This window comes from Salvelinus alpinus, chromosome 11, assembly GCF_045679555.1.
Source record: "Salvelinus alpinus chromosome 11, SLU_Salpinus.1, whole genome shotgun sequence".
Taxonomy (NCBI): domain Eukaryota; kingdom Metazoa; phylum Chordata; class Actinopteri; order Salmoniformes; family Salmonidae; genus Salvelinus; species Salvelinus alpinus.
Window position 1 is genome coordinate 54,374,106 of NC_092096.1, and position 25,107 is coordinate 54,399,212.

The 25,107-nt window shown below is 45.5% G+C and overlaps 3 protein-coding genes and 1 long non-coding RNA gene across 7 annotated transcripts; 2 read left to right on the plus strand and 2 right to left on the minus strand.

The window, feature by feature from the left end:
- Positions 1-2,867: 2,867 nt before the first annotated feature.
- Positions 2,868-10,135, minus strand: LOC139534443 (sal-like protein 2). Of its 2 annotated transcripts, XM_071333601.1 has the most exons (5): positions 9,760-9,843; positions 8,796-8,926; positions 8,265-8,582; positions 4,587-7,924; positions 2,868-4,381 (listed from the first exon to the last, which is right to left on the minus strand). In XM_071333601.1, exons 4-5 carry the CDS (start codon positions 7,893-7,895, stop codon positions 4,247-4,249), a joined length of 3,444 nt encoding a protein of 1,147 aa, XP_071189702.1. In that variant the 5' UTR covers positions 7,896-7,924; positions 8,265-8,582; positions 8,796-8,926; positions 9,760-9,843; the 3' UTR covers positions 2,868-4,246. The 2 variants fall into 2 exon arrangements, with proteins under 2 accessions (XP_071189702.1, XP_071189701.1); XM_071333600.1 differs by lacking the exons at positions 8,265-8,582; positions 8,796-8,926 and having other exon boundaries at positions 9,760-10,135.
- Positions 10,136-11,614: 1,479 nt separating this feature from the next.
- Positions 11,615-13,983, plus strand: LOC139534445 (E3 ubiquitin-protein ligase CCNB1IP1). Of its 2 annotated transcripts, XM_071333605.1 has the most exons (5): positions 11,615-11,714; positions 12,006-12,304; positions 12,594-12,740; positions 13,001-13,169; positions 13,419-13,983. In XM_071333605.1, exons 2-5 carry the CDS (start codon positions 12,008-12,010, stop codon positions 13,586-13,588), a joined length of 783 nt encoding a protein of 260 aa, XP_071189706.1. In that variant the 5' UTR covers positions 11,615-11,714; positions 12,006-12,007; the 3' UTR covers positions 13,589-13,983. The 2 variants fall into 2 exon arrangements, with proteins under 2 accessions (XP_071189706.1, XP_071189707.1); XM_071333606.1 differs by lacking the exon at positions 11,615-11,714 and having other exon boundaries at positions 11,979-12,304.
- A 9-nt stretch (positions 13,984-13,992) lies between these two features.
- LOC139534444 (tetratricopeptide repeat protein 5-like) lies at positions 13,993-23,892 on the minus strand. Of its 2 annotated transcripts, none has more exons than XM_071333604.1 (11): positions 23,827-23,892; positions 18,392-18,511; positions 17,555-17,687; positions 16,906-17,117; positions 16,235-16,379; positions 15,894-15,985; positions 15,687-15,743; positions 15,443-15,589; positions 15,090-15,304; positions 14,684-14,828; positions 13,993-14,394 (listed from the first exon to the last, which is right to left on the minus strand). In XM_071333604.1, exons 1-11 carry the CDS (start codon positions 23,875-23,877, stop codon positions 14,275-14,277), a joined length of 1,437 nt encoding a protein of 478 aa, XP_071189705.1. In that variant the 5' UTR covers positions 23,878-23,892; the 3' UTR covers positions 13,993-14,274. The 2 variants fall into 2 exon arrangements, with proteins under 2 accessions (XP_071189705.1, XP_071189703.1); XM_071333602.1 differs by having other exon boundaries at positions 18,392-18,514.
- Positions 18,747-23,013, plus strand: LOC139534447 (uncharacterized). Its single transcript, XR_011666949.1, has 4 exons — positions 18,747-19,112; positions 21,305-22,086; positions 22,201-22,272; positions 22,467-23,013. It is a non-coding gene; the product is annotated as an uncharacterized lncRNA (long non-coding RNA).
- Positions 23,893-25,107: the final 1,215 nt, after the last annotated feature.

The following is a 25,107-nucleotide window of genomic DNA, read 5'->3' on the forward strand; positions in this document are numbered from 1 at the left end:
GTTGGGAGCGAGGAAAGGAACGGAAGCAATATTGTAACACAAGTTGACGCATACTTTCTGCTGTGGCAATTAAAGTCAACGTGACCCTTTAATTCTTGTTTTAGCCTACCTGTTGAATGGTGATGCTTGTTTTAGTTTTGGGCTATTATGTTAGGCAATGCTGTTGTTGTTGATGTTTCTTTGCTCGTCATCGTCAATAATCTGACACAGTAGGAAGCAGCGTGGGAATCAAATGAATGATGAATCACTCTAAGAAATGATTCAAGTATGATTCAAAGGATGTTGAGGACTCGAAGCCACTTGGAATTTTTCACCACTATCCTAACTTATTGTATGTGCCATGTGATCATATTTGAAACCACTGTATTATTGTTGAATCAAATAGTTAACAATCTTGATTTAACGACGAAGACACGTGAGGAGCTATCTGCATTGAATCATTGGAATTGATAAGGGAGCTCAAAATTGGTTACACAGCTCCGTCTTCTGGTCATAATTTGCTACACACCTCCAATTCCTCAATGTTGGCAAATGAACGGTTTGAATCATTTTGTTGTTCCACTTACTGAAATTTGACTTCTGCTTTTAACCCAACCCCTCTGAAAGACACACCTACATACACCTACAGGTTTGGCGCCCGACGATCTATTGTTGTGGGGGGTTGCGTGCCTTGCTCAAGGGCACACCGGCAGGTAATGGTATCTCCGATTTGACACCAGCAACACTCCAGTTGCCAGCTCACTTCCTGACAGATTTTTCCCGTCAGACCTGGGATTCAAACTGGCAATCTTCCAGTTGCTAGCTTGCCTCTAAAACATCATTAGGCTTATTGTGGTATCTCTGCTTTTGTGTTGAGTCAGTGTTCATGATTGGCAGAACTTTGAACTTTGTTCTGGATGTAGTTAGATATTTAAACAATTAACATTAGTTTTGGAACATGATTTTGAAACTTCATCTGAAGTGATTCATGATCATTGACAGTGGTGTAAAGTACATAAGTAAAAATACTTTAAAGCACTACTTATGTAGTTAATTTGGGTATCTGTACTTTACTATTTATATTTTTGACTACTTTTACTTTTACTTCACTACATTCCTAAAGAAAATAATGTACTTTTTACTCCATACATTTTCCTTGACACCCAAAAGTACTTGTTACATTTTGAATGTTTAGCAGGACAGGGAAATGGTCCAATTCACGCACTTATCAAGATAACATGTGGTCATCCCTACTGCCTCTGACCTGGCGGACTCACTAAACACAAATGCATCATTTGTAAAGCATTGGAGTGTGCCCCTGACTATCCGTACATTTTCAAAACAAGAAAATGGTGCTGTCTGCTTTGCTTAATATAAGGAATTTGAAATGATTTGTACTTTTAGTTTTGATACTTAAATATATTTGAGCAATTACATGTACTTTTACTACTTAAGTATATTTAGAACCAAGTACTTTTAGACTTTTACTCAAGTAGTATTTTACTGGGTGACTTTTACTTGAGTAACTTTCTATTAAGGTATCTATACTTTTACTCAAGTATGAAAATTGGGTACTTTTTCCACCACTGCTCATTGATGATAAATCGATTAAAAGCAGACATTAGCTGTCCATTAACATTAATAAAGCATTCTCAACTGATCAATATCTATAGGTAGCCTATGTCATCAAAAGTTTGTTGATCAAGTACCCCCTCCACACTTGTGTGACAACTCCACACGTTTCCTCTCAAACCCAACCACCATCCCTGCATCACTTTCGAACTCCGCTTGTTTGATTGAGACATGTCTCTGTCTCATTCCCAACGCATGTGGACAAACTTCTCACACATGGCTTCTTTTCAGCCCTTTGTCTCTTTCCCCTTTCTGCTCCCAAATTCCTCTCCTTGGTTACCGGTTGTCATGGTTTTAGGAGCCCCAGCTAGTGGGAAGGGTGGTTGGAGGATTAAGGCGGCCATTTTGGGGACAGCTGGTCCAGGTCTGTGTGTGTGCTGCCCCCTGTCCCGCTCACTGTCGCTTAGGGGAGGGGGGGCTATCATTGTGTAAGGATTAAAGCTTCCTATGTGTCAGACTATTACACTGGGAGGGGAGGACAGAGAGAGAGGGAAAATGAAAGAGAAAATGAAAGAGGGTGAGTATGAAAGAGAGTATGACAGAGAGAAAGAAGGGGGGTGAGGGGGGCCTCTACAGCTGCACTTTCAATCACACAAGCACTGATTATCCCTTTCACACACACACACACACACACACCCCAGAACCACCGAGGAACTAAAACATACAAAAAGAAAGTGAGGCCAAAAAAGGCAGAATAAGTAGAAGGCTATAGCGTCCAGTCAAAGGAACTGTGAGACAGCCAGACATACAGAGCCCTGAGACAGACAGCCAGACATACAGAGCGCTGAGACAGACAGCCAGACATACAGAGCGCTGAGACAGACAGTCAGACATACAGAGCCCTGAGACAGACAGCCAGACATACAGAGCACTGAGACAGACAGCCAGACATACAGAGCACTGAGACAGACAGCCAGACATACAGAGCACTGAGACAGACAGCCAGACATACAGAGCACTGAGACAGACAGCCAGACATACAGAGCACTGAGACAGACAGCCAGACATACAGAGCACTGAGACAGACAGCCAGACATACAGAGCGCTGAGACAGACAGTCAGACATACAGAGCGCTGAGACAGACAGCCAGACATACAGAGCGCTGAGACAGACAGCGAGACAGAGCACACTCCGACATACAAAACATGTTGACATGCAAACAGAATACTTAAACAGATAGATGAATAGTCTGCGACCAGCTATACTGAGACAGACAGAGTGATAAACAATATACACAGACAGACAACCAAAAAGCTATGTTTTCACCATCAGAAGTATTTTATTTTCTGTTTTTGACATAAAAAATATGGGAAGCACATGTTATCATAACTACAAAAAACAATGGTTGGGAAAAAACATACGAAGGCTAAATAAAGTACTAAAACTAAACCGATCTAATGTAGGATACAGAGCAGACAATTTCTGCAGGGCAGAAAACTTGAACTCTCAAGTTCTTTGAGAGAGAGAGGGAGAGAAGGAAGAGGAGGTAAGAGGGAACAGGAGGGAGGGTGAGAGGGAAGAGGAGAGAAAGGGAAGAGGAAAGAGACAACAGACATGGAGGGATGAGGTTATCCATCCGACATAGTTCATCCTGGTCCTCGGGAGGTTCAGTTGATTTATACACCAGTTTCTGCTATACTTCAACACTAGCCTGGTACCAAAACTTCACAACAGTGAAACATAACACAATCTATTTGGCTGTCAGGCTACTTCTGTATGTCCCTGTGCAGATATATCCAATAAATTATGGATAAATCAATTACAATCACTGATATAAGTCATCATTGTTCATTTCTCAGGTTCCTGCTGTATGGTCACTCACAACGGCAGGAACCAGGATTGCCAAAATACATTGTATATACGGACTGGTCAATGTAACGCAATCATCATCACCATCATAATCTCTGTTTCAATGGATGTATAGACAGTAGTGTAGACAGTCAGTGCAACTCCATTGAAACATCAGTACAGCAGCAAGACAGTTTAAAAAGTCAGTAAAAAAAGAACTACAAATAGTGACAGGGTTAATATATACAAGGAAACGGCCCCTACTACGCTGGCCTGTTTTGGTATGGAGATCGTACCATAGATCCTAAAGAGTGAAAACACATTTTTCTCCTTCACTTCATCCCCATTTTAAAATTCAAATGTGAATTTCATTCATATGTTTGACTAGAACTAGCTGCTCTCTAAAACATACATCCCTGCTCATCTATTCAATTGCGATCCAACACACATAACGACACGGGTTGCCGTTACACTACAAGACAATTCTGTGACATCATGTTGTCAATAAGGCCTCATTGTGTTCTTTGAGATAGTGATATCGTAACCATGCCGACTGAATTAAAACTTCACAACAATCTAACCTTCTATTATAGACAAAATAGACCCAACTGACTAGTACCAAAACTACACAGAATTAAAATCAATCGTTCTAGAATCAATTCTAATTACATGAAGAAAATACATTCCCTTGTCAGGGCCTTAAAAAAAACGGACTGATGCCAGTAAGCAGCCAATCATGTCTTTTTACTCAGTAGTGTCCACAGGTTTCTCTGCTTCCTTCCCAGATGCAGCAGTGATTGGCTGATTCTCTAAGGTAACACGTTTCTCAGGAGCTTTGGCCAATCGTTACTTTTCATCCTCCTTTCCATTTGCTGAGACCGAACTCGGATCCTCCGTAGTTTCATTGTCATTGGTCAGGGTGGCGGGAGGAGGAGTCCCGGTGGGAACGTTGGTCAACATAGGGTGTGTCTTCATGTGTCCCTGTTGATGGAAACAGAACATAACTTTAAATAGAATATATTTGCTAACATAACACAAACAAACACAGGTAAACATAAGAAATAGAGTGATTGCACCAAACTATTTTAATTTTCCAATCTCAAGAATCTAAATTTAGCTTCTGTCAAGTGTTCTGTAAGAACATATGGTACTAATATATTCTATCCTTATCTTATGCTTTTTAGACCTTTAATCCACTGCGACTGGCGTATGCCTTCCCACACAGGGTGCAGGAGTAGGGTTTGGAGGGCGTTGAGGCTGGGGTGGCTAGCTGGGAGGCCTCTGGTTCCTCTGGAGCCCTGTCACTCTCCTCCGTGGAGCTAGGGGTCTGCTTCTCTCTCTCAGGCCCCTCGACCGATGAGGTATCTCTGGATGCTGTGCTCTCACTCGCCCCTTCAAGTGGGTCTGTCTCCCGTTCAGGACTGGGCTCCGGTGGGGTGATACTGGGGGACTGGGCTGGCTCTGAAGCTGCTTTAGGGCTGGCAGGAGGGGTGAGCGTGGGTGAGGGGTTGAGGGTGGCAGGGGATTTCGGGGTGGAATCAGATTCAGGACTGGGGATGAGTCCATCTGGAAAGTTGGTCTGGTTCACTGTGGTTGAGCCAGAACCATTGATGAGCCCTCCTGACCTACTACCATCAGTATCCAATGCTGGTCTAGAGACACAGAGGGCAAGAGGGATGTTTTCCTCCTCTTCCTCACCATTCCCCACTGAGGCTGGCAAGGAGCTGGTCAAGGATGTCTTGGGTAGACTTATTGGGCTGGCGTTCGAAAGGTCAGCTGGGGAGTCTTGCAAGTCTTCCAGAGAGGCTGCAGACGGGCCGGAGTCTGACTCAGATCTTTCCCCCAGGAGCATGGGGTCTTCTGGGGAGGGATTATGGGTCAGAGGTGGGCTAATGCTGCCCGTGGAGGGCGAGGGTTCACACTCCCCCTCTATAGGGGGGCTCGGGTCAGCTGCCTGGGATTGCTTGGTTGCCGGACCTCCGAAGTCTAAGCTGCTGACCAGCGAGTCAGGGTTAGAGATGGAGCTGGTCAGTTTTAAAGCCAGGGGGTGCAGGCCTTGGAGGCTGGAGGGTTTGGATGGAGAGGCTGTGGTCATTTGGCCCAGATCTTCTTGGGTCATATCTGTACCTTCCTCCCCTTCTCCCCCTGGGGGTATCTGGCCCCCCAGGTGCATGCGGATGTGGTGCTGCAGCACCAGGGCATTGGTGAACTTGCGTGGGCACAGCGGGCAGGAGTTCTGGGTGCGGGCGTTGGGCGGGCGGGCACGGTGGGTGGCGAGGTGGGCCCTCAGGCTTCCTTTAGTGGAGAAGGATCGTCCACACAGCTTACAGGGGAAGGGGCGTTCGCCCAGGTGGGTGGCCTGGTGGAGACTCAGGGCCCTGGTGCAGGAGAGCACCCGCAGGCACACCCCACACTGGTTAGGGGCCAGGGCGGGATTGGTGGATACAGGGAGACCCTGTCCCCGGCTGCTCACCATGGCCTCAGTGTTGGGGTTGGGGCCAAGGCCCAGGGCTGCCATCATCTCCCTGCGGTAGGCGCTGGAGCTTGTGGTCAGGTCGTGGCCGTGGGTGTCCCCGTTTGAGGAGCCGTCTGCTGGGCCGCAGGAGGAAAACTGGCCCCCGCCCTGGGGCTGCTTCTCCAGCTTCTGGACCAGTCGCTGCAACTTGGAGGTGTCGGAGGTTTGGGTGAAGGAGGTGGTGGAGGAGGAGGAAGGGGAGGACGTGGGGAGTTTAGGATAGGGAGGGAAGGGAAGCTGGGTGTGGGGGGAGGTGAGATGGGAGGTAGAGGGGTGGGTCCCCGGGGGACGGAGGAGGGCGAGGTGGTGGGGCGAGGGTCCCCCGGGGAAGAGGATTTTGGGGAAGTGGGCCAGCTGGGAGTAGGGGGAGCCTGGGTGGAGGGCGGAGTGTGGAGGGGTGTTCTCATCAAACCTCTGCTGCTTCGCCACTTTGAACTGGCCACCCATGGAGGATGAGGATGATGGCGGTAACACACTACCTGAGGCGCTGCCTGCTGCAGCAGAGGCCCTGTTCAGCTGTAAAAGGGAGTGAGCCGTGGACAACAGTGCCATATCCATACTGGGTGGCATAGGTATAGAGGAAGGGGGGGGGCGTGGAGACGCCCCGGAAAGGAAACCGAGCGCCATTCCCTCCGTCATTCCTTTCACGCCTCCGAACGGCGGCTCCTCGTCTTCTGCCCGGCGCTTCCTACGTCTCTGGCCGGTGGTGGCGGCGACGGGGGCAGGGCTGGGCTGCTCCAGAGCCGGGGGGAGGAGCGAGAGCGACAGCTCAGGGTTCTGCTCGCGGTGACGCAGGAAGTGGGCTTTGAGGTTCCCGCGGGTGGTGAAGCGACTGAGGCAGACGGGACAATGGTAGGGCCTCTCACCCGTGTGGGAGCGCAGGTGGATTTGTAGTGAGGAATCACTGCTCAAGACCTTCCCACAAAACTTACAGGCATGCTGAGGACGTCCTGCTGAGGACAAGGACCCCAGGGAGGAGCTGGACTGCAGCAGGTGGTCCTGGGAGTGGCTGGAGGTGGGGAGGGGCAGGGTGGGGAAGCTGACCCCGTTGTTGTGGCCAAAGGGGGAGGTGTTGGAGGATTTCTCGTGGAGATAGTGCGGGGGGAGACCCAGGGACAGAGGATGCATGGAGGAGGCTATCGAGGAGCTCCAAGTGGTGGAGGACGAGGATGAGGGCGAGGTAGAGGAGTTTGGGACTCTGCTCCCATTAGTGTGAGAGGAGAGGCTGGGCTTGGACACAGTGAGCTGGGGGAGGAGGGAGGGGAGGCCGGCCAGGAGAGGGGAGGCCGAGGATGGGACAGGGGCAGAGCAGGGATGATGTGGTGGGGAGGGGGATCCTGCTGTAGGTATTTGGTTCTTCTCTCCACTACCAGCCTGGGAGGTGTCTTGGGTATAGATGGCCCCACCTAACCGGAGAACATGCCTACAGATCTCCTCAGTCATCTGCATCTGGTGGATCTGCCTCTGCTGCAGCACCCTCAGCTCCTCCAGGAGCACAGCCAGGGTCGGTGGCACCTGGATCTGGCCTAGCCCTGGCACCAGGGGGCTGGAGCCATTCTGATGCCCAGGACTGGTGCTCTCCCGGCGGGGGAGGCTAGACGAGGAGGAGGACAAGGAGGAGGTAGTGATGGTGGCAGAGCTGCCCATCTGTGGTGAGGTCATAGTGGCGTGGGAGTGGGCCTGATGGGAGAGGGGGTGGCCCGATGTCTGATTGAGGTTGAGTGGCAGGGATTGGGTCTGGGAGGATAAAGAGGAGTGAGGGAAGTCTGGAGAGAGGGATGAGTGGGTGTTGGGGAGAGAGGTGGTGTAGGGGGCGATGTGGCTGGGCCAGTGGGGGGGCGGAGAGCTTTCGCTGGGGAGGGAGGGCGCGTGGAGACCCCCGGGGGACGGCCGAGGGGCCAGGGGGGGCTGTCGGCCTTCGAGCGAGGTGGGGGAGGACGAGGAGGACCCAGATGAGGTCAGTTCTGAGCCCAGAGACATGGACGGTGACTTTGCTGACAGCTGGTCATCTATGGACAGAGAGAGAAACAGAAGGATTAGGACTGGTGCCTTTTCATCCCCCTATTCAACCAAATGAAAAGTTCAGTTTCATGATCAAATTGTTGATGTTAAGTCCTCATAAGAACCACGAAAGACAGGGTGCGAGCCTCATTCTTTATGGAATTGAAGTGGGAGCTCAAAGTAAGTCTATAAGTCCTAACTTTTAACTGTAATCATTGATTACAACAATTGCTAATGTTTCCATATTAAATTCAAGCTTAAAGTTTCAGTCTTCTCATGTAAAGCAATGCATTAGCAAATATTGATAGATAGTCTACAAACATGCCGAGTCACAGTCTTTCCCCTTACATTATCTTGTCTTCTGTCCACTCTACTTCTTTCCCGAGGAAAACTCTCCAAACATCTTCTGACAACACAAACCACATTGTTGCTATGGCAACACGTTTAAAAGGACAATGGCCATAGCCAAGAAAACCCATAACCCCTTCTAACCCGCCCCTCACTCCAGCAGTTCACGTCTTTCATCTCCCTATTCACCCTTCCCCCCTGACGTCACATCAGGGGTCAGAGGTCGGGACACGCTAAGAGTCCTGGGCACTGTCCAGAGGCTTGTGATTGGTCTGCTCCTCAGATCTTTAGAGCTCTGGGGTCAAATTCTTTCAGAATCTTGAGCACAGAGTGAGAAAGAGAGAAACAAAAGAAGAGGGGGGGGGGGTATGGACAATGGAAAGACAAACTAACTATTCCCTCCTAGAGGGATAGTGATGGAATTAATGACTGTACTACTGCTGCTAAATAGTCAGTCTTGGTTCTTTTCGCAGAATTCAAGGTGTTCAAAACCAGTTCCATTGAAACAAGGTCCTCTCTGTGGAAATTTACCTGCAGAAGTTCTAAGAAGTCATTCGTATTTTTAAGGTGTGTTTGTGCAGCAAATGCAATACGATTGAAGGTGCATGCATTCTGCATTCTGCATTCTCCCCCCTCTGCATTTTACACACTGAGACCCCCAACTGGGTAGGTGTATACAGTCAATAGAGTTGGGGGTAGAGAGGGAAGCATTCAGCAGTGAGCATTCAGGAGGGGGGGGGGGGGGCAAGGAGGAAATGAAACATGAGGGAGAAAAGCATGGAGAGAAGAAGAGAACAAGGAGAGAGATTAATCTTTACCAAAAAGACCCCTCCTCCACCTCTCCTTCCACCCACAGATCCAGCCTTATTGTTGGTGAATAGGGAGACTTTCCTCTAAGTAATGAAAGACCTCCAGTAGTCATTCTGAGCAGACTGCTAGTTTCCTAGAGGACTAAGCATCACAGGAAAATGGCCACAGATGGATGTTACCATCCAGATCACAGGGACAAGTTTACAGGGCTAGCCCTCATACCTGGAGCTCTCCCCTACTGGGGCCCATTGCAGAGCTACAGCAGACTGAGCAATCCACTGAACTCTAATTTATTGCAAGAGGCAATGACTTTTTGTAAATATAAAATGTGCAAACATAAAACACAGACATACACAGATCGAGTTATGATGATTGATCACCTGAGTAAAATGACTTTCTAGATGTGAAAATAAAGATGTGAGGAGGAATTGACATATATAAAGTGCATCTATATTCAAATAAACAACTTGTAACTTTAGTCCTACTCTCTAGCGGGATTTTAAATCATGTTTCTCCACCTTATCTAACGTTAACTTATTTAATTAACCCTATTGATCACCATTATAGTTGTAAATTCCAACCTGTAACTTTTCTTGTTGCTTCATTCATTCATAGAACTATAGGGAATATCCTTGGAATAAAAACAGACGCATGCCTTAGAATACCCATAATAAACTTTTCTCACCGTGCGATAGTAACCGCGTGCCCCCCGGGTCCGAGTTAACGAGCTGCTGGGGTCGTTTCTGCTTCCGGCGTGACATGATTCACGAGGAGACGGAAAGAAAGGGGGCATCAGCCGATTAAACAGCACTGGCCACTTTAAGCACTTGTAGGCTTCGAGTTCCAGAATCCGCCAAAACTCAAATTTCAGGAAAATGTGAATGTCCAGTCTGCATCTAGATGACGTTATCGAATGTTTATCCCTTGCACGTCGGAAAACAAAGAAGAAATAGAAATCCGTATAGACGCACCGTCTCATATGAGGCTGCCGTTAGTGCGTGTGGCTGTTTTTCTAAAATCGTCTCTCGCTCTCCAAACTTGCCCAATTTGTGGCGCCCCCACCCCCGCTCCCTTGCATACACATAGCCTACGCAGGCACACATAATAACATGCACACACACACATACAATCTCTTCGTGCTCCTCACTGCTATTTGCATTTCAATGGCGCGGAACACCGACTCCCTGGTTTTCCCTTTTCTCTCTGTATTTCCTTCACGCCATCACTAAACTCTCAATCAAATATCATCATAAGGGTGTTAAAATCCACATGAATAAATCAAATATATGACTTTACTTGTTGCATGCTGTTTGAACCCATTCAACTCCAATTTATTGACGAACTTTGAAATGTTGCCTAGTTCATGGACCATTATTTTTGGCACAACATTTGGGGGAATTAAGTGATAGCAAATGTTTGTACTAGGCTTTGTAGATAAGTTAATAAATAACAAAATCAGAATCCTTAACAAATACACGAAATCCTGATTCTATTTGTGGTAGCTAAATTATCCTAGTTTACTCTACAAGTGGTCAAGAGACTGGGAAATAATAATAGCCTTATCATTGCAATATATGTGATCATTATGTGCTAATTATTCACGGAGAGGGCAAGAGGGATCATATAGGCCAACCGTTGCAGAATGAATGGGCACATTTGCACACAGATTTACATATGGCTAATTGTCAACAAAGAGGTGGTGTGAGACTGTTGAAGCGGTGCCATCCATTCCGCATCAGAACATGCATGTGTTCCATTCCATGTCACTCTACACACTGACCCCCCCTTCTACCAGTGTCCTGGTGCGCAGGCAGAGCTTTATTTAAAAGGCAGAGAATAGATGGGAATCTACGACAATGGCGCACTGGACACAGTTGAGTGAGCACCTCTTCTCTCTCACTATGAACCCCCGGATCCAGTGCTGCTCCAGCACAATGCCCTCTTTCACCCCCCGCCTTTACTCCTGTACCACGTGGAGGAGGGATAAAAAGAGAGCGAGAGAGAGAGAAAAGGGACCCTTTTTAAGTAGGTGTCTCGCATACATGTCCCACTCAATACATGGTGGACAGGAATGAACAGCAAAAGGCTGGTTAAATGGAACCAAAATAATTAATAGCATGGTAAATACAATGATTGTACAAAGATGTGTGAGGATTAAACCAATGCCAAGTAAATAAAAAGCATAGCATCAACCTGTATAAAAAACGAATCAAGTATTCCAAACATGAATAGGCAAAATGTTACCAAAAATTCCACTAGTAAAAATGGATGCACTTTCAAATCACATTTTATTTGTCACATGCACCGAATACAACAGGTGTAAACGTTACAATACAATGCTTACTACAAGCCCTTTACAAACAATGCATAATTTTACCAACAACGCAGAACTCAAACTTGTAATTATCCTTCCTTATTATTATTAAGGAACATATTTAACTTTAGTTTTGACTACTAACGAGTAATACCTATTTTATTACGTCTATAATAAATGACTTATTTGATTGGTCCCTTGACATTTGTAGCAAGCCAATCAGAATTTTCATTCGAGCCCGCTTCAAAGACATGCACTGTAGCTAGCTAGTAAACCTTTAGCATCAAAACATTCCTCAAACGTCCTAGTTTTGCCCAATTAAACAGGTAAGTTTGTTGAACCCATTGAGTATCGTACACAGCTACATTTTTATAGAGTTGTAGCTAGCTACTAATTTCAGAGATAAATGTTAGAACTAACGTTACAGGTATTTGTAGTAGCAGTATGTGTGGCGAGACAGTTAGCTAGCATGCTAGTATGCTAAGGATGGCAGAGGTTGGATGTTGCATACCTTGTATCGCGACACGTTACATCATCAACGAAACTTTACGTCATCAAACTCTGTGTGTGAAGTGAGTGTCTGTGAAGTTTCACCAAGTTGTTCTTGTCCCCGACAGCCATGTCTATGTGCGATGACAATCTGCTCTGCAACTACCCAAAGTGTCGGGCGAAACTGTGTGGGTTCGCCTGGGTCACAGCTTGCTCTCACGCCTTCTGTGACCAACATGGATCCGGAGAGTTCAGCCGCTCCCCGGCAATATGCCCGGCCTGCTCCTCTGCACTCTCGGGGAAGCTGGACATCGTGCGCACTGAGCTGTCGCCATCTGAGGAGTACAAGGCCATGGTGTTGGCGGGACTGAGGCCAGAGACAGTGCTGGACATAAGCGCCCGTGCCCTGGCTTTCTGGACTTACCAGGTATGTCAGTGTGTTGCCTATGACATTCAGGGTATGTAATTACTCCATTGTTTATCTCAGGCCTGGTCTAGGAAACCCTCCGAGTGTGCAGGCTTTTGTTCCAGCCTGGTACTAACACACCTGATTCTACTGCTCAAACCAAGCCTGCACACCCTGTGGGTCCCCAGGACAAGGGATGAAGGACACAATTCAAGAAATGGGAGTGTCAAATCTATCTTATACCATCACCTTCTCACGGTGTGTGTGCTTGTGTCCGACATGCGTGTGCATGTGCATGTGTGTGTTGCAGGTGCACCAGGAGCGTATGTTCCAGGAGTACAGTCTGTCCCGGGCCGAGGGTCAGGTGAAACAGATGGAGAAGGTGCTGACCCAGCAGAACCAGAGCAGAGAGCTGGAGCTCAATGCCATGAGAGGGGAGATCACCTCACTGAAGAAGGTACCACCTTTACGTCACATCAGACCCTGGAGTGGGCAAGCTTAGTCTCCTATTGGGTGCAGGCTTTTGCTCCATTTGTACACTAACACCTGATTCAACTCATCACAATTAGTGCTGCTCGGCCGGAACAAATGCCCTTCACCACCCGAAATGAATGCTCAGCCCTAACCGTAACCCAATCACTTTTATTTAGCCTTCTTATATACTCTACCTCGTTTTCGCCCTCCATCTCCTTGGTATCCCTCTCTTGTCTCTTTCAGGTGATGGAGGAGTACAAGAGGAAGTACAGTGAAGTGTCAGAGCGTCTGATGGAGAGGAACAGACAGTACCAGAAGCTACAGGGGCTCTATGACTCGCTGAGGCTTCGCAACATGGTGGTGGGGGACAGAGAGGCACCACGCCAGCCAGGACCCCCGGAGTTCAACACAGGTTAGAGAGGGAGTAGAGTCTGAATCCTGATTAGAGACGCATCTTGGAGTTCTGTCTGTGTAAAATAATATGTGTATGTCGTTAGGAATTTGCCTGAAAGTTTGAGTTCAGCTTGCTTGTCTCAACTCAGGACTTGCCCCATAGGATTGGTTAAAAACAAGGATTGCAAGGATTGGTTAAAAACAAAATGTATAAAAGAGGCGTAGAGAATACCAGGTCTGAAGATTCAACCCCCTACCCATTTCCCAGGGGTGGTCAGGCAGCCCTCTCCCCGGGGGAGTCCTCACTTCCTGGGCATGGGCCCTGAGGGGGACAGCCGCCTTTTCTCCTCCCTGGAGCCCGATGCTGGAGCCAAGACCTTCTTCCAGTTCAGCTCTCCTGCCAGAGACAGGGGCCGGGCCTTACTCAAGAAATACTGAGACTAGAATTCAAATTCTAGAACTCGAGGATTAGAATTAATAGAATAATTGTATTTCTGACTGAGGCAACACTGGTTGGGTACCTGGTTGCTGGATCAATGACAGCATTAACATAGTGTAGACTGTCAGGTTATCTAAGGATGGTTTGATATTCATTTTGTAGTTGCCTTTTTCTTACCTGAAGTTACTGTATCTTGACGAAATGCTCTGATACAACATTTATGTTGGCATTGTACTTATTTTGTCAATTAAATTCAGCATGACCATTGTAAGAAAGGTGTATGTTATTCTACTAAAATGTTATTTTTCACTGAAAGGTTTGACTACCTTCCAGTGAAAGAGGATCAACTATATAAATAAAGCATGCATGTGAAATCATGTCCACATTGGAGAAAGACACAATATTTGGGGAATGGGGGGTGTTTGTTTTAATGTCTTGAACACATAAGCCTGACACCATTGTCATCGCAATGAATTATCATATTGTAGTCAGTCATTTACAAAATCCCCCAGCCTCCCTCCCACAAAATACAAAAAAAACGAAGAAATATTTATAAATATGTACAAACAGTGTATTCCTAAAGACTTTAACATAACAAGGATATACTATTTACAAAACTCACACATGAAAACATTTTGAAAAAACGCACTCGCTCATCATGCTTCTTCCCTCCGCCGCCCTCCTCTCATTCACTCTGGGGCTTGTAACTGACGGAGGCTGCAGTCTGAGCCTGGACATTCTGTCTCTTGCCATTGACGATGAGGAGTAGAGGAGAGTCCACTCGTATACTGCGGAAGTCAAACGTCTGCAGGAGGCACAGGGGAGAAGAGAGAATAGATCAGAGAATAAGAAATGTTGAGAGTATCAAGAATTACATTGTTAATGTAACATCATACCTAATACAGAGAGGATTTCCATCTTTGGACAGTGCAATCACAGTTTGTATTCTAGTCAGATGCTTTGTGTATGTTTATAGCACAAGTACTGCATGTTGTTGTAGACACCGACCTGTTTTCACAATGTTATAACATTCCTATCACAAGTTGTGTGCAGTGGTCCATGTTAGCTGGAGAGAGAGAGAGAGAGAGACTGACCTGGTTGTTGTGGGCTACACTGTGGCGTTTGACCTGGGGCTCTGGGATGACCACTGAGTCGCCAATCAGAACACCCCAACTGTCTGCTGTGTTATAAACCATGATCACGCAGCAGGTCTCCTCACTGTCCACCATGCCAAACGTACTGGGAGAGAGAGACAGTCACATTACCGTCTATCCACCATAGAGAATGTACAGTAAGAGGACAACTCATCATAAAACTTAATGTTCAACCAAGGGAATGCACTGTATGGTATGGAGAAAAACATTCATAATTAAGCAAAGGGACACAAAACGCTATCTATCATTCTTTAAATGCATAAAGAAACATGTATGCAAACACACACAAAGTGCACAGCAGGTCCCACATTACAGATAGAATTCTATCATTAGACGGTAGACTCACAAGGCCATGCGTCCCTCGGAGGCCAGGCTGAACACCACCTTGCCCAGGGCAGCCACCCCAGTGTTGTGGCCGTGTGTCAGGGCAGACAGGTTGCGGGGCTCCAGGCTCCCAACGCGGCCTGCGGGGGAGCGGAACTGAGGGGAGGAGCACGGCCCCAGGGCCGACGTGCTGAGGTTGGAGAGCATTGTCCGCAGGCGCCGGGCCTTCACCTTCCCCTATAGGGGTGAAAGAGTAGCAGACTAACCAGTGGGAAAGAATAGTACTCTGCCACCACCTACTGGTGATTTATAACACACTTTCCTTTGCATCGGTGAATGGTAATAAGAAATGCGTTTGTAGTTCTCCTGTCCTACCTTGTTCTCTGTGAGTGCTGTGAGTTTCTCCAAGTATTCCAGCAGCTGCCTCTCCCTCTCTGGAGGCTCTTTCCACGCGGGGTCCAGTGCCGCAGCCCGGCAGTACCCCCCCAGCGCAGACCCAAACATCTCCTCATACTGGAACAGCTGAAGGAGGGGACACAATCATGCATTTTTCTGATGTAATTCATTTATCACATGCCTATTGTAACAATCATATCAGAATATGTAAACGATGTGTTACCGTGGCTCTGTTGAAGTGTAGATCAGGGTTGGAGGTTTCTGTCCGGTCCACTTTCTCCTGAGCGAGAGAACAGAGAGGAAAGGAATTATGTAGTGTTGCTGAACAACGATTATTGCCTGAGAATTAAATTGACTTGCCCATACTGTCCAGTCAGGCTTTTGTAAAAACAACCCAGTTTGGTGTGCGTGTGTGGACATATTCACTCACGGCCTGTGCGTAGGCACTCAGAGCCTGTTGAGACATCTGTGGATTCTGTCCGCAGGTGAAGAACAGGGAGATGTAGGCGTTTCCTAGGATGTCTGTCAAAAAATACCAATAACTCAATGTTCCACTCATATTCAGCACTATAAGACATTCTCATACCATTCATTTACATAAACTGCTGTTCTTTTATCCTCTCTTTTGAGAACGTGAATTACAGCCAAAATCATTTCCCACCATGCTTAGACCCATCCACATCTCCAACGTATGTAACTGTACCCATACTCCACCCCAGTAACCCCATGTGAAATGTGAATATCTGTTATGAGACTACCCATCATACTCACACCAGGAGGTGCCGTCTGTGACGTCCAGCTGTACAGCCTGCCTGGCCATGTCCACACTCTCCAGGACCCTCTTCCCCTGCTCATCACTGCCCGGTAGCTGCCTCAGCACCATGGACAGACTGCGCAGAGACACCTTGTTCTTACTCTGGGAGGGAGAGAGAAAACATGGGATGAGGATAATCCAGATAAAACCATGAAAAGTAAAAAAATATATATATAATTATATTGTGGCCTGTGTGGTCCAGCACAATTATGCCAGATTTGGAATGGGTTGGTTGGTTTGGGAGTAGGTCAATGTAAATGATTTAGGAATAGAGGATAAAAAGAGACCTTTGTGAACAAAAGATGTGAAGTTAAAAAGAAAGAGATAGACAAAGAAAGGTGTAAACAATGGGAGAGGAAGAGCTATGGCTTGGAAGGCTGAGAGAAACAGCTGTTGTTTGTGTAGAACTAAGGCTATAACCAGTGTTGCACACTTTACATGGATTCTATTCATGTTATCCTCTCAGCAAGGCTCTACTGAATACTTTGTTCTCAACACAATAACAGTACCACGACACTGACATCGCTCTCTCCAGTTAACCTCAAGAGCTTTGTGATTCCTGCGGTCTATAAATTAAATAACGCGCAGCTATGCAAATAAAATGTATTACTACTGTATTGTTGCTAACCTGCTGCAGGGCTCCAGTGAAGCAGGTCTTGGCGGTGGTCAGGTCTCCTTTCTTCCAGTACTGCTCCCCCAGGATATTCCAGCCCTCCACCAGCCCAGGTTCCAGCTTCACGGCCCTGGACAGGCACTCCTCGGCGGTGGTGCTAAACTCTGGAGCCACCCCCAGGCAGCGGCCCCGCAGAAGCAGGAACTCAGCTCTGTGCTTATACGACTCTGGAGAAGACAGAGAGATTATTCTGTAGTCAATTGAATTATTTTGTGTTTGAAGATGTAACCCCACATATTAGATATCAAATGGAGGCAAAGCTGAACTCAGTTAGCACTGTGCTTATGTAACCTCGTCCCCAGGCTCAATTTGTACTGTATGAGAGAGCTGGCTGGTGGACGACAACAGTGCTTATAAGACTAGATGAGATGGGTGGACACAAATAGTCTTAGTTATGTAAGTCATTGATGAATAAATAATGCATAAAGACATCCCTCTCCAGTCAGGCAAGTGTGAGTACTGAATAGTGCAGTAAAATGTGTGTAGCTAAACATTAAAATGCCAAATGGATTCAAAGCTATCATGCAAAATGTCAGTATATTATTTTTTACATGTGTAGTTACTAAATCACAACACACCTTCCTTTTCTGTTCTGTCATCTCACCTTCTTTCTCCCTAAGCTTCGTTAGAGTCTTCTCCATCTCCTTTGCCACATCACTCTGTTTCCTCCCTGCATCCTCCACACTGTGAGTCTCAAAGTAATGATCCCGAAAATTATACAACTCATCCACTAGTTCCTGACCCAGAAACAGAGATGGAAACTGGTATTGATACCATGGTATTGATACCAGAGAAAGAAACTAGATGCATGATTAGAGGCAGATGATGATACAAGAATATGATTTTGCAATGTGTTGCTGAATAGGACTGGACTGCAAATTTACTTGATGAGGCTAGGATCCTTGCATGAGTGGGTGCAAAGTAACTTAGTAGCCAAGATGGAGAGAGATTGCAACTAAGAACGATGCACACCATCCAAAGCTAGCTAGCTAACTAGCTAACTGAGGAGCTTGATGCATAAACATATAGAGAAAATTGATGGCTCGGCAGATTTAGAGACAACCAACTCGGGTTGAAGATAGCTAAAAACCAACCACAAACAGATGTTGGTCGATTAATATGACAGTTGGTGTCAGTTGTTATAGTAACGAGTCTGGAGGAGAGCTAACTAGCTTTTATTTTATTTTTTATTTCACCTTTATTTAACCAGGTAGGCTAGTTGAGAACAAGTTCTCATTTGCAACTGCGACCTGGCCAAGATAAAGCATAGCAATTCGACACATACAACAACAGAGTTACACATGGAATAAACAAAAGCTACCATCAAAGGGAAGATGTAATCTGTCTAACTTTAAACAAAACCTTCATTAAAATAGTCAGGTTAAGAAACCTCATGACAATATATTACATGTAGGGATTATAGCATTATTTTTTGCAATACCTTTAAGATCTGTAAGTAATCTTTCTCAGCCGCAGGATCACCATCCTTATCCACTTCCGCCATCTTTCCCAATGGTTGTTGGAAGAAGAATTCGAGAAAACTACATTGAAAACACAGCCCCTGCTGGCCAAGAGGGGTCAGCAGTAGGAGAAAATTAACATATTCGTTTCTAAACAACTCTTATTTAGTGAATGTACTAAATCGAAGTTTGTATTATTATTATTATTATTTATTTTACCGCAGATTGCTAACTAATGAACTATCTAAGTTTGGATAGTTGTTGAACCATGAACCATAAACAAGCGTTTTGCCGGAAGTATCCCCTTTCGAACCGGAAATGTGTCCTTTTCCAAAACACATCCGCCTTCTGCTCATGTTAACAAATCTATTTATTTTATATAGCCACGACCTAACATAACCTAAACATATTATTTCAACTAGTTCTGCGAGGTGACAAATCATACTTGCAATAAAATAGTATGATTTTTTTTTAAAGTTACCTGTTAGATTTTCCAGCAAACAAGAGAACCATTCATTTATTGTTGTTGCCGTGTCCACACATAGCTATTGGTCCACATTAATCCCGCTAAACTAACCGAGCCTGTACACTTGATAGCGGTAAATCGCCGCGTACCGTTTAGGCCGCCCATTTCGCTTGTGGGCGTGCTGGCAGCATGTTCAATTGTGCGTCAAGAATTCAGCATTGCATGTTTGTATGAAGGTCTGGTTACCTAACTTCATATTAGCTAGCTATCTTCATGTATTTATCACTGTAAAAAAAAAAACTCCAAACGCATTTGTAGGTAGTTAGCTAACAGCCATGGAAGAGGGTGAAAGGATAGCAGCCCCAACTGTCAGTGAGAGAGTAGGCTATTCCTAGAAGTGAAGGTGGAGATAATACACTGCTCAAAAAAATAAAGGGAACACTAAAATAACACATCCTAGATCTGAATGAATGAAATATTCTTATTAAATACTTTTTTCTTTACATAGTTGAATGTGCTGACAACAAAATCACACAAAAATTATCAATGGAAATCAAATTTATCAACCCATGGAGGTCTGGATTTGGAGTCACACTCAAAATTAAAGTGGAAAACCACACTACAGGCTGATCCAACTTTGATGTAATGTCCTTAAAACAAGTCAAAATGAGGCTCAGTAGTGTGTGTGGCCTCCACGTGCCTGTATGACCTCCCTACAACGCCTGGGCATGCTCCTGATGAGGTGGCGGATGGTCTCCTGAGGGATCTCCTCCCAGACCTGGACTAAAGCATCCGCCAACTCCTGGACAGTCTGTGGTGCAACATGGCGTTGGTGGATGGAGCGAGACATGATGTCCCAGATGTGCTCAATTGGATTCAGGTCTGGGGAACGGGCAGGCCAGTCCATAGCATCAAAGCCTTCCTCTTGCAGGAACTGCTGACACACTCCAGCCACATGAGGTCTAGCATTGTCTTGCATTAGGAGGAACCCAGGGCCAACCGCACCAGCATATGGTCTCACAAGGGGTCTGAGGATCTCATCTCGGTACCTAATGGCAGTCAGGCTACCTCTGGCGAGCACATGGAGGGCTGTGCGGCCCCCCAAAGAAATGCCACCCCACACCATGACTGTCCCACCGCCAAACCGGTCATGCTGGAGGATGTTGCAGGCAGCAGAACGTTCTCCACGGCGTCTCCAGACTCTGTCACATCTGTCACATGTGCTCATGTGCTCAGTGTGAACCTGCTTTCATCTGTGAAGAGCACAGGGCGCCAGTGGCGAATTTGCCAATATTGGTGTTCTCTGGCAAATGCCAAACGTCCTGCACGGTGTTGGGCTGTAAGCCCAACCCCCACCTGTGGACGTCGGGCCCTCATACCACCCTCATGGAGTCTGTTTCTGACCGTTTGAGCAGACACATAAACATTTGTGGCCTGCTGGAGGTCATTTTGCAGGGCTCTGGCAGTGCTCCTCTGCTCCTTCTTGCACAAAGGCGGAGGTAGCGGTCCTGCTGCTGGGTTGTTGCCCTCCTACGGCCTCCTCCACGTCTCCTGATGTACTGGCCTGTCTCCTGGTAGCACCTCCATGCTCTGGACACTACGCTGACAGACACAGCAAACCTTCTTGCCACAGCTCGCATTGATGTGCCATCCTGGATGAGCTGCACTACCTGAGCCACTTGTGTGGGTTGTAGACTCCGTCTCATGCTACCACTAGAGTGAAAGCACCGCCAGCATTCAAAAGTGACCAAAACATCAGCCAGGAAGCATAGGAACTGAGAAGTGGTCTGTGGTCACCACCTGCAGAACCACTCCTTTATTGGGGGTGTCTTGCTAATTGCCTATAATTTCCACCTGTTGTCTATTCCATTTGCACAACAGCATGTGAAATTTATTGTCAATCAGTGTTGCTTCCTAAGTGGACAGTTTGATTTCACAGAAGTGTGATTGACTTGGAGTTACATTGTGTTGTTTAAGTGTTCCCTTTATTTTTTTGAGCAGTGTAGTAACATAATATTCAGTGCGGTGTAATTTGACTATAATTTAGTCTGTTTCTTGTGAGGTTTTCTGTCCTCACATAAAGAGGGCTATGAAAGTCTGTCTACATATGAAGAGGTCCCAATTAAGAGTAGTGGTTCTCAGTCCAGGTCCTGGGGACTCAAAGGGGTGCAAATATTTGTTTTTGCCTTAGCACTGCACAGCTGATTCAAGTGATCAACTCGTCATCAAGCTTCAAGTGATATTTATGTATTCATTTGTGATGCTATCCTTGATATGATCCTGTTATTGTCACATACTACACATGTGTGTGCCCATGCATCTATCAAGCCAATGTTATCATGATTTGTTATCAGGGATATTATTATAATCCACAATGACCTGGTGATGTAAAAGTCAAATAATTACATTGTCTTCCATATTCCTACAGATACCTTGTAACTGGAGATTCCTTAAACGATTGCCTACAGTTAACGTGTAGGGCACTGCAAGGTTGGGTGACCAGGGCCATCTAGGACTGCCTCCTGGAGGAATTCAGGTGTGTGAAGGCTACCTGCGTCCTGCATAACTACATGAGGATGGACACGAGGACCAGGAGTGAATCTGCAGCTCACCGCCGTGTGCCAGGGGAGAAGTCTGCTGCTCTACAGGATGTTTCAAGGATGGGGTCCATCAATGCAGCAAGAGAGGCAATCTGTGTGCGGGAGATCTTCACCTCCTACTTTTTCGAAAAGCTGTTCTCTAACACCATAGACTACACTATGCACAACCAAAGGCTCTTTTAAGAGCCATTCACATTGCAATAAGAGTATTCTTCCATTTACTTAGCTATGTCAACTGCAGTTATTCAGTTCCCAATTTCTCTCCCTTTGATTTCTACTTCTCAGGTGACGGTGCTGTTTAGGTAAGGGTGTGATGTCTGTACAAAAAGAAAACAGGCTATTTTAAATCACCCATATTGAAAAAATGTAGAACAAGTAGACACCCTATAACCCACACCGACACACTCATGTATCAATCTGATTGATGGATTGTGTTGCGCAGTAATGTGGCTCCTTCCACCTTCATAGAATAGGCAAGACGGCCAACCATGGAGAATAGTAAGACACTTCATTATTTCTATAACTACGCTATATTGTTTTTCCTCGTGTGTCCGTTCATGTTTTTCAGCATAAAGAACTCTGCAGCCACTTAGTGTGGTGTGGACACCAGGTGAGGCCACACATGGATTCCTGTTGAACACAGTCTCTTTTAACTTACTTTATTTTCTCAATAACAGTCTCTCTCCTTAACTTCATCCTTCTCTCTTCTCCCTAAATCCTCTAGGTTATATCAACTGTGTCGCTGAACCCCTCCTGCATTGGAACTGGCTACATAGAGGCCACAGCATGATCAGAGGTGAGAGGTCACTTGGTCAGGTCAACAGGAACTATTATTAAAGAAATACAGATAGAGATGCAGTAGTGCCAGAGTTAATGATCCAAGGTCAGTTTTGCATTTCACCTCCTGATTATTATGACTAACAATGTTAGAATAAAAAATAAAAACAAGGCTAAACATGTTCTCTCTCTTCATCTGTCTCTCGCCTGCAGATATGTTTTGATGTGAGAGGATGCCAACCCGCAGGCCTATCATCGCCACCTCACCCACTTTTAAGATAACCTCTGGGCTGACTAGAGACACTATTATGTAATTGTGATGAACTGAGAGAATATTTGGGTTGCACTGTGATTCATTAATCATATGCTGCCTTCCCTGCTCCTATGTTCTTACCTCTTTCCCTTTCTGTCTTTTACACCTCTTTCTTCATCTGTTTTTATAATGCACAACAGATGTGCATTGAAGTACAGATTGAACTTGTAATTATAATATTTATAATGCATGTATTTATAACACTTGGATAATGAACTTCTTTCAATAATGCGTTTCACATTCTCTACTGGTTTGAAATGAAGTCTCATTTGATGAAACACTACACCTATCCTGTTTATCAGATGCAGATGAAGGGCATTAGATATTGACATGATGCATAGGAAGTGTAGTGTACTGTTTTTTAAATTCTATTTCTGTATATATGAATTACAAAAAGCCTTTTAAGTAGTTAAATCCTGTTTCTAGTCCATTAGTTACAATGTGTAACCATTGATGTCCCAGGACCAAGATTGGTAAACACTGTTGAAGTGTATAATTGTAATACATACATACATGCATGCATATACAGCATCAGATACTCCTGGTAGTGGATATGACATTCATACCTGAGCTGCACCTTTATTTGCCTAGGTAGAGTACATGATCAGTGAATATATTAAATGTACAGGCTACAAAGTGAGGATCTCATGCATGGTAATAACTACATGTAAATACGACTTGCATCCTTGGCACAAAGTTATATTCTACTCAATCCATAGGCTTCATTAATGTCATTCAGACTGTTTTGAAGTTGATACAACTGTCTATGATAGCTGAGGTTTTTAGCTAGGTTCTGAACTAATATGTACACCAAACGTTTGGGCCCATACACAGATCGGCTAGATAGCTACACATCCATAGGCATACAGGTATTTTTATTCTTCACTCCACAATAAGCAAGAACATAACTAGCTACTTTATTTAATCTATCTGTATTGCATGGCAATTATAAGCAAGGCAAGCTTACAAAATAGTACATTCAATTTGCAGTAAATGTTTAGCTAGCTAGATTCTTCACATCCACTGTTTCACAAGATGACTGCCTGGTTTGCTGGTTGTTTCAGAATTACAATTTCATACTCATGTCACAACATCATAAAGCTGGCTAACGTTAGCTAGTCAGCTAACTTGCTAAATCACGATTTTCGTAAATTATCTTTATGATTAAAAAAAAATGCATAGTCGTTTGTCTCTACATCAACTAACATATTTCTATCAACAATACGTTTTTTGCATCGTTATGACGTTATAATCACTTACATTTGCTTCCAGCCATGTTTGCTGAAGAAAGTCTCCAGCTTTGGGTCGCATAGCGTCAAATTCGTCATGGGAGCCACTCGATATGATTGGTCATTGCCTAGCGGTCGCTGCTGGTGATTTGCATAAAGTTGGGAAAGGTTTGTATTTTTCACCGCCCTCTCAGCTTCTGACCTCTTTCCATTGAAATGAATGGGAAGCGGCGTTTCACCGCGCGGCAGCCTGTGCTAGTGTGTCATGCACGCAAGTGATATTGCTTGCTTAGTTTCCGATTTATTTTCGCGAAAGCTCCGACTCAAAATGTCGCATACATGGCACAACATCCAGGCACACAGGAAGCACCAGTATTCTCTGCGAGAGAGACTGAAGAGGCGGCGGAAAGACCCCACACAACTCAGTACAGGTCGCATTTCCAATGTAACGCTTGCAACAGTGCGTTGCAGAGGCAGTTGCAGTGCGTTCTGTGTGGTGCATACGTTGGATTTATCGAACGTATGTATCAAACTGTATGCGTCGACGGCTTGGCATGAAGTGAATGTTGAACTTTGTTTGCACACATATCCAAGTGATGCTGCAATTTAACGCAATGCCACAAGAGATATACAGCAGGACGTTAGCGGCCATGCAGCCTGAAGACCCTACGTTGAAGTGCGTCGAATTCTACATCATGCAGAAATTAAATCAGGAAAGTTTCTTCTCACGACCTCTACAAGTCAGATACTTTACCAGTTGTCCGTGTGTCTGGTCCTTTTGCAGATCGGAATGTGAGACACAATCTCCACAGAGTAGTGTTATCAACCCGACCATCAGTATGCTGGAATGTAACTTTATATATTTTTGTTGACAAACACTTGCACAATATGGACGAGCCTAACCGAACCACAAATGCTTCCAAATGATTGCAAGGAAAGTGCTTAGGTGGACTACATTGTTACATTTGGCTATTATTTACATATTGACAATACAAGCTAGAGAACCTACCGGCGCCGCAAAAGTCAGGTATTCAACACTTTCCTATGGATACCCTATTTACACTTCTTACCACCAAAAGCATGTACAACCTGTAAAGTGTAAATATAATTTTATTCATTCTGCCTTGTAAAGACTTGCGTCTTTTTTACAGCGACTTATTTGACTGATATAGCATTGAGTAACTATGGTAACAGTCTGAAGTTTAGGCAAGGGGCGATGAAACAACGGAAGCTCATTCATTTTCAAGGAAGGAAGCAGAGTGGGCGGTGGACCATTGGGCGACGCGAGCATGGGCGAGGGACGTAAACAGGG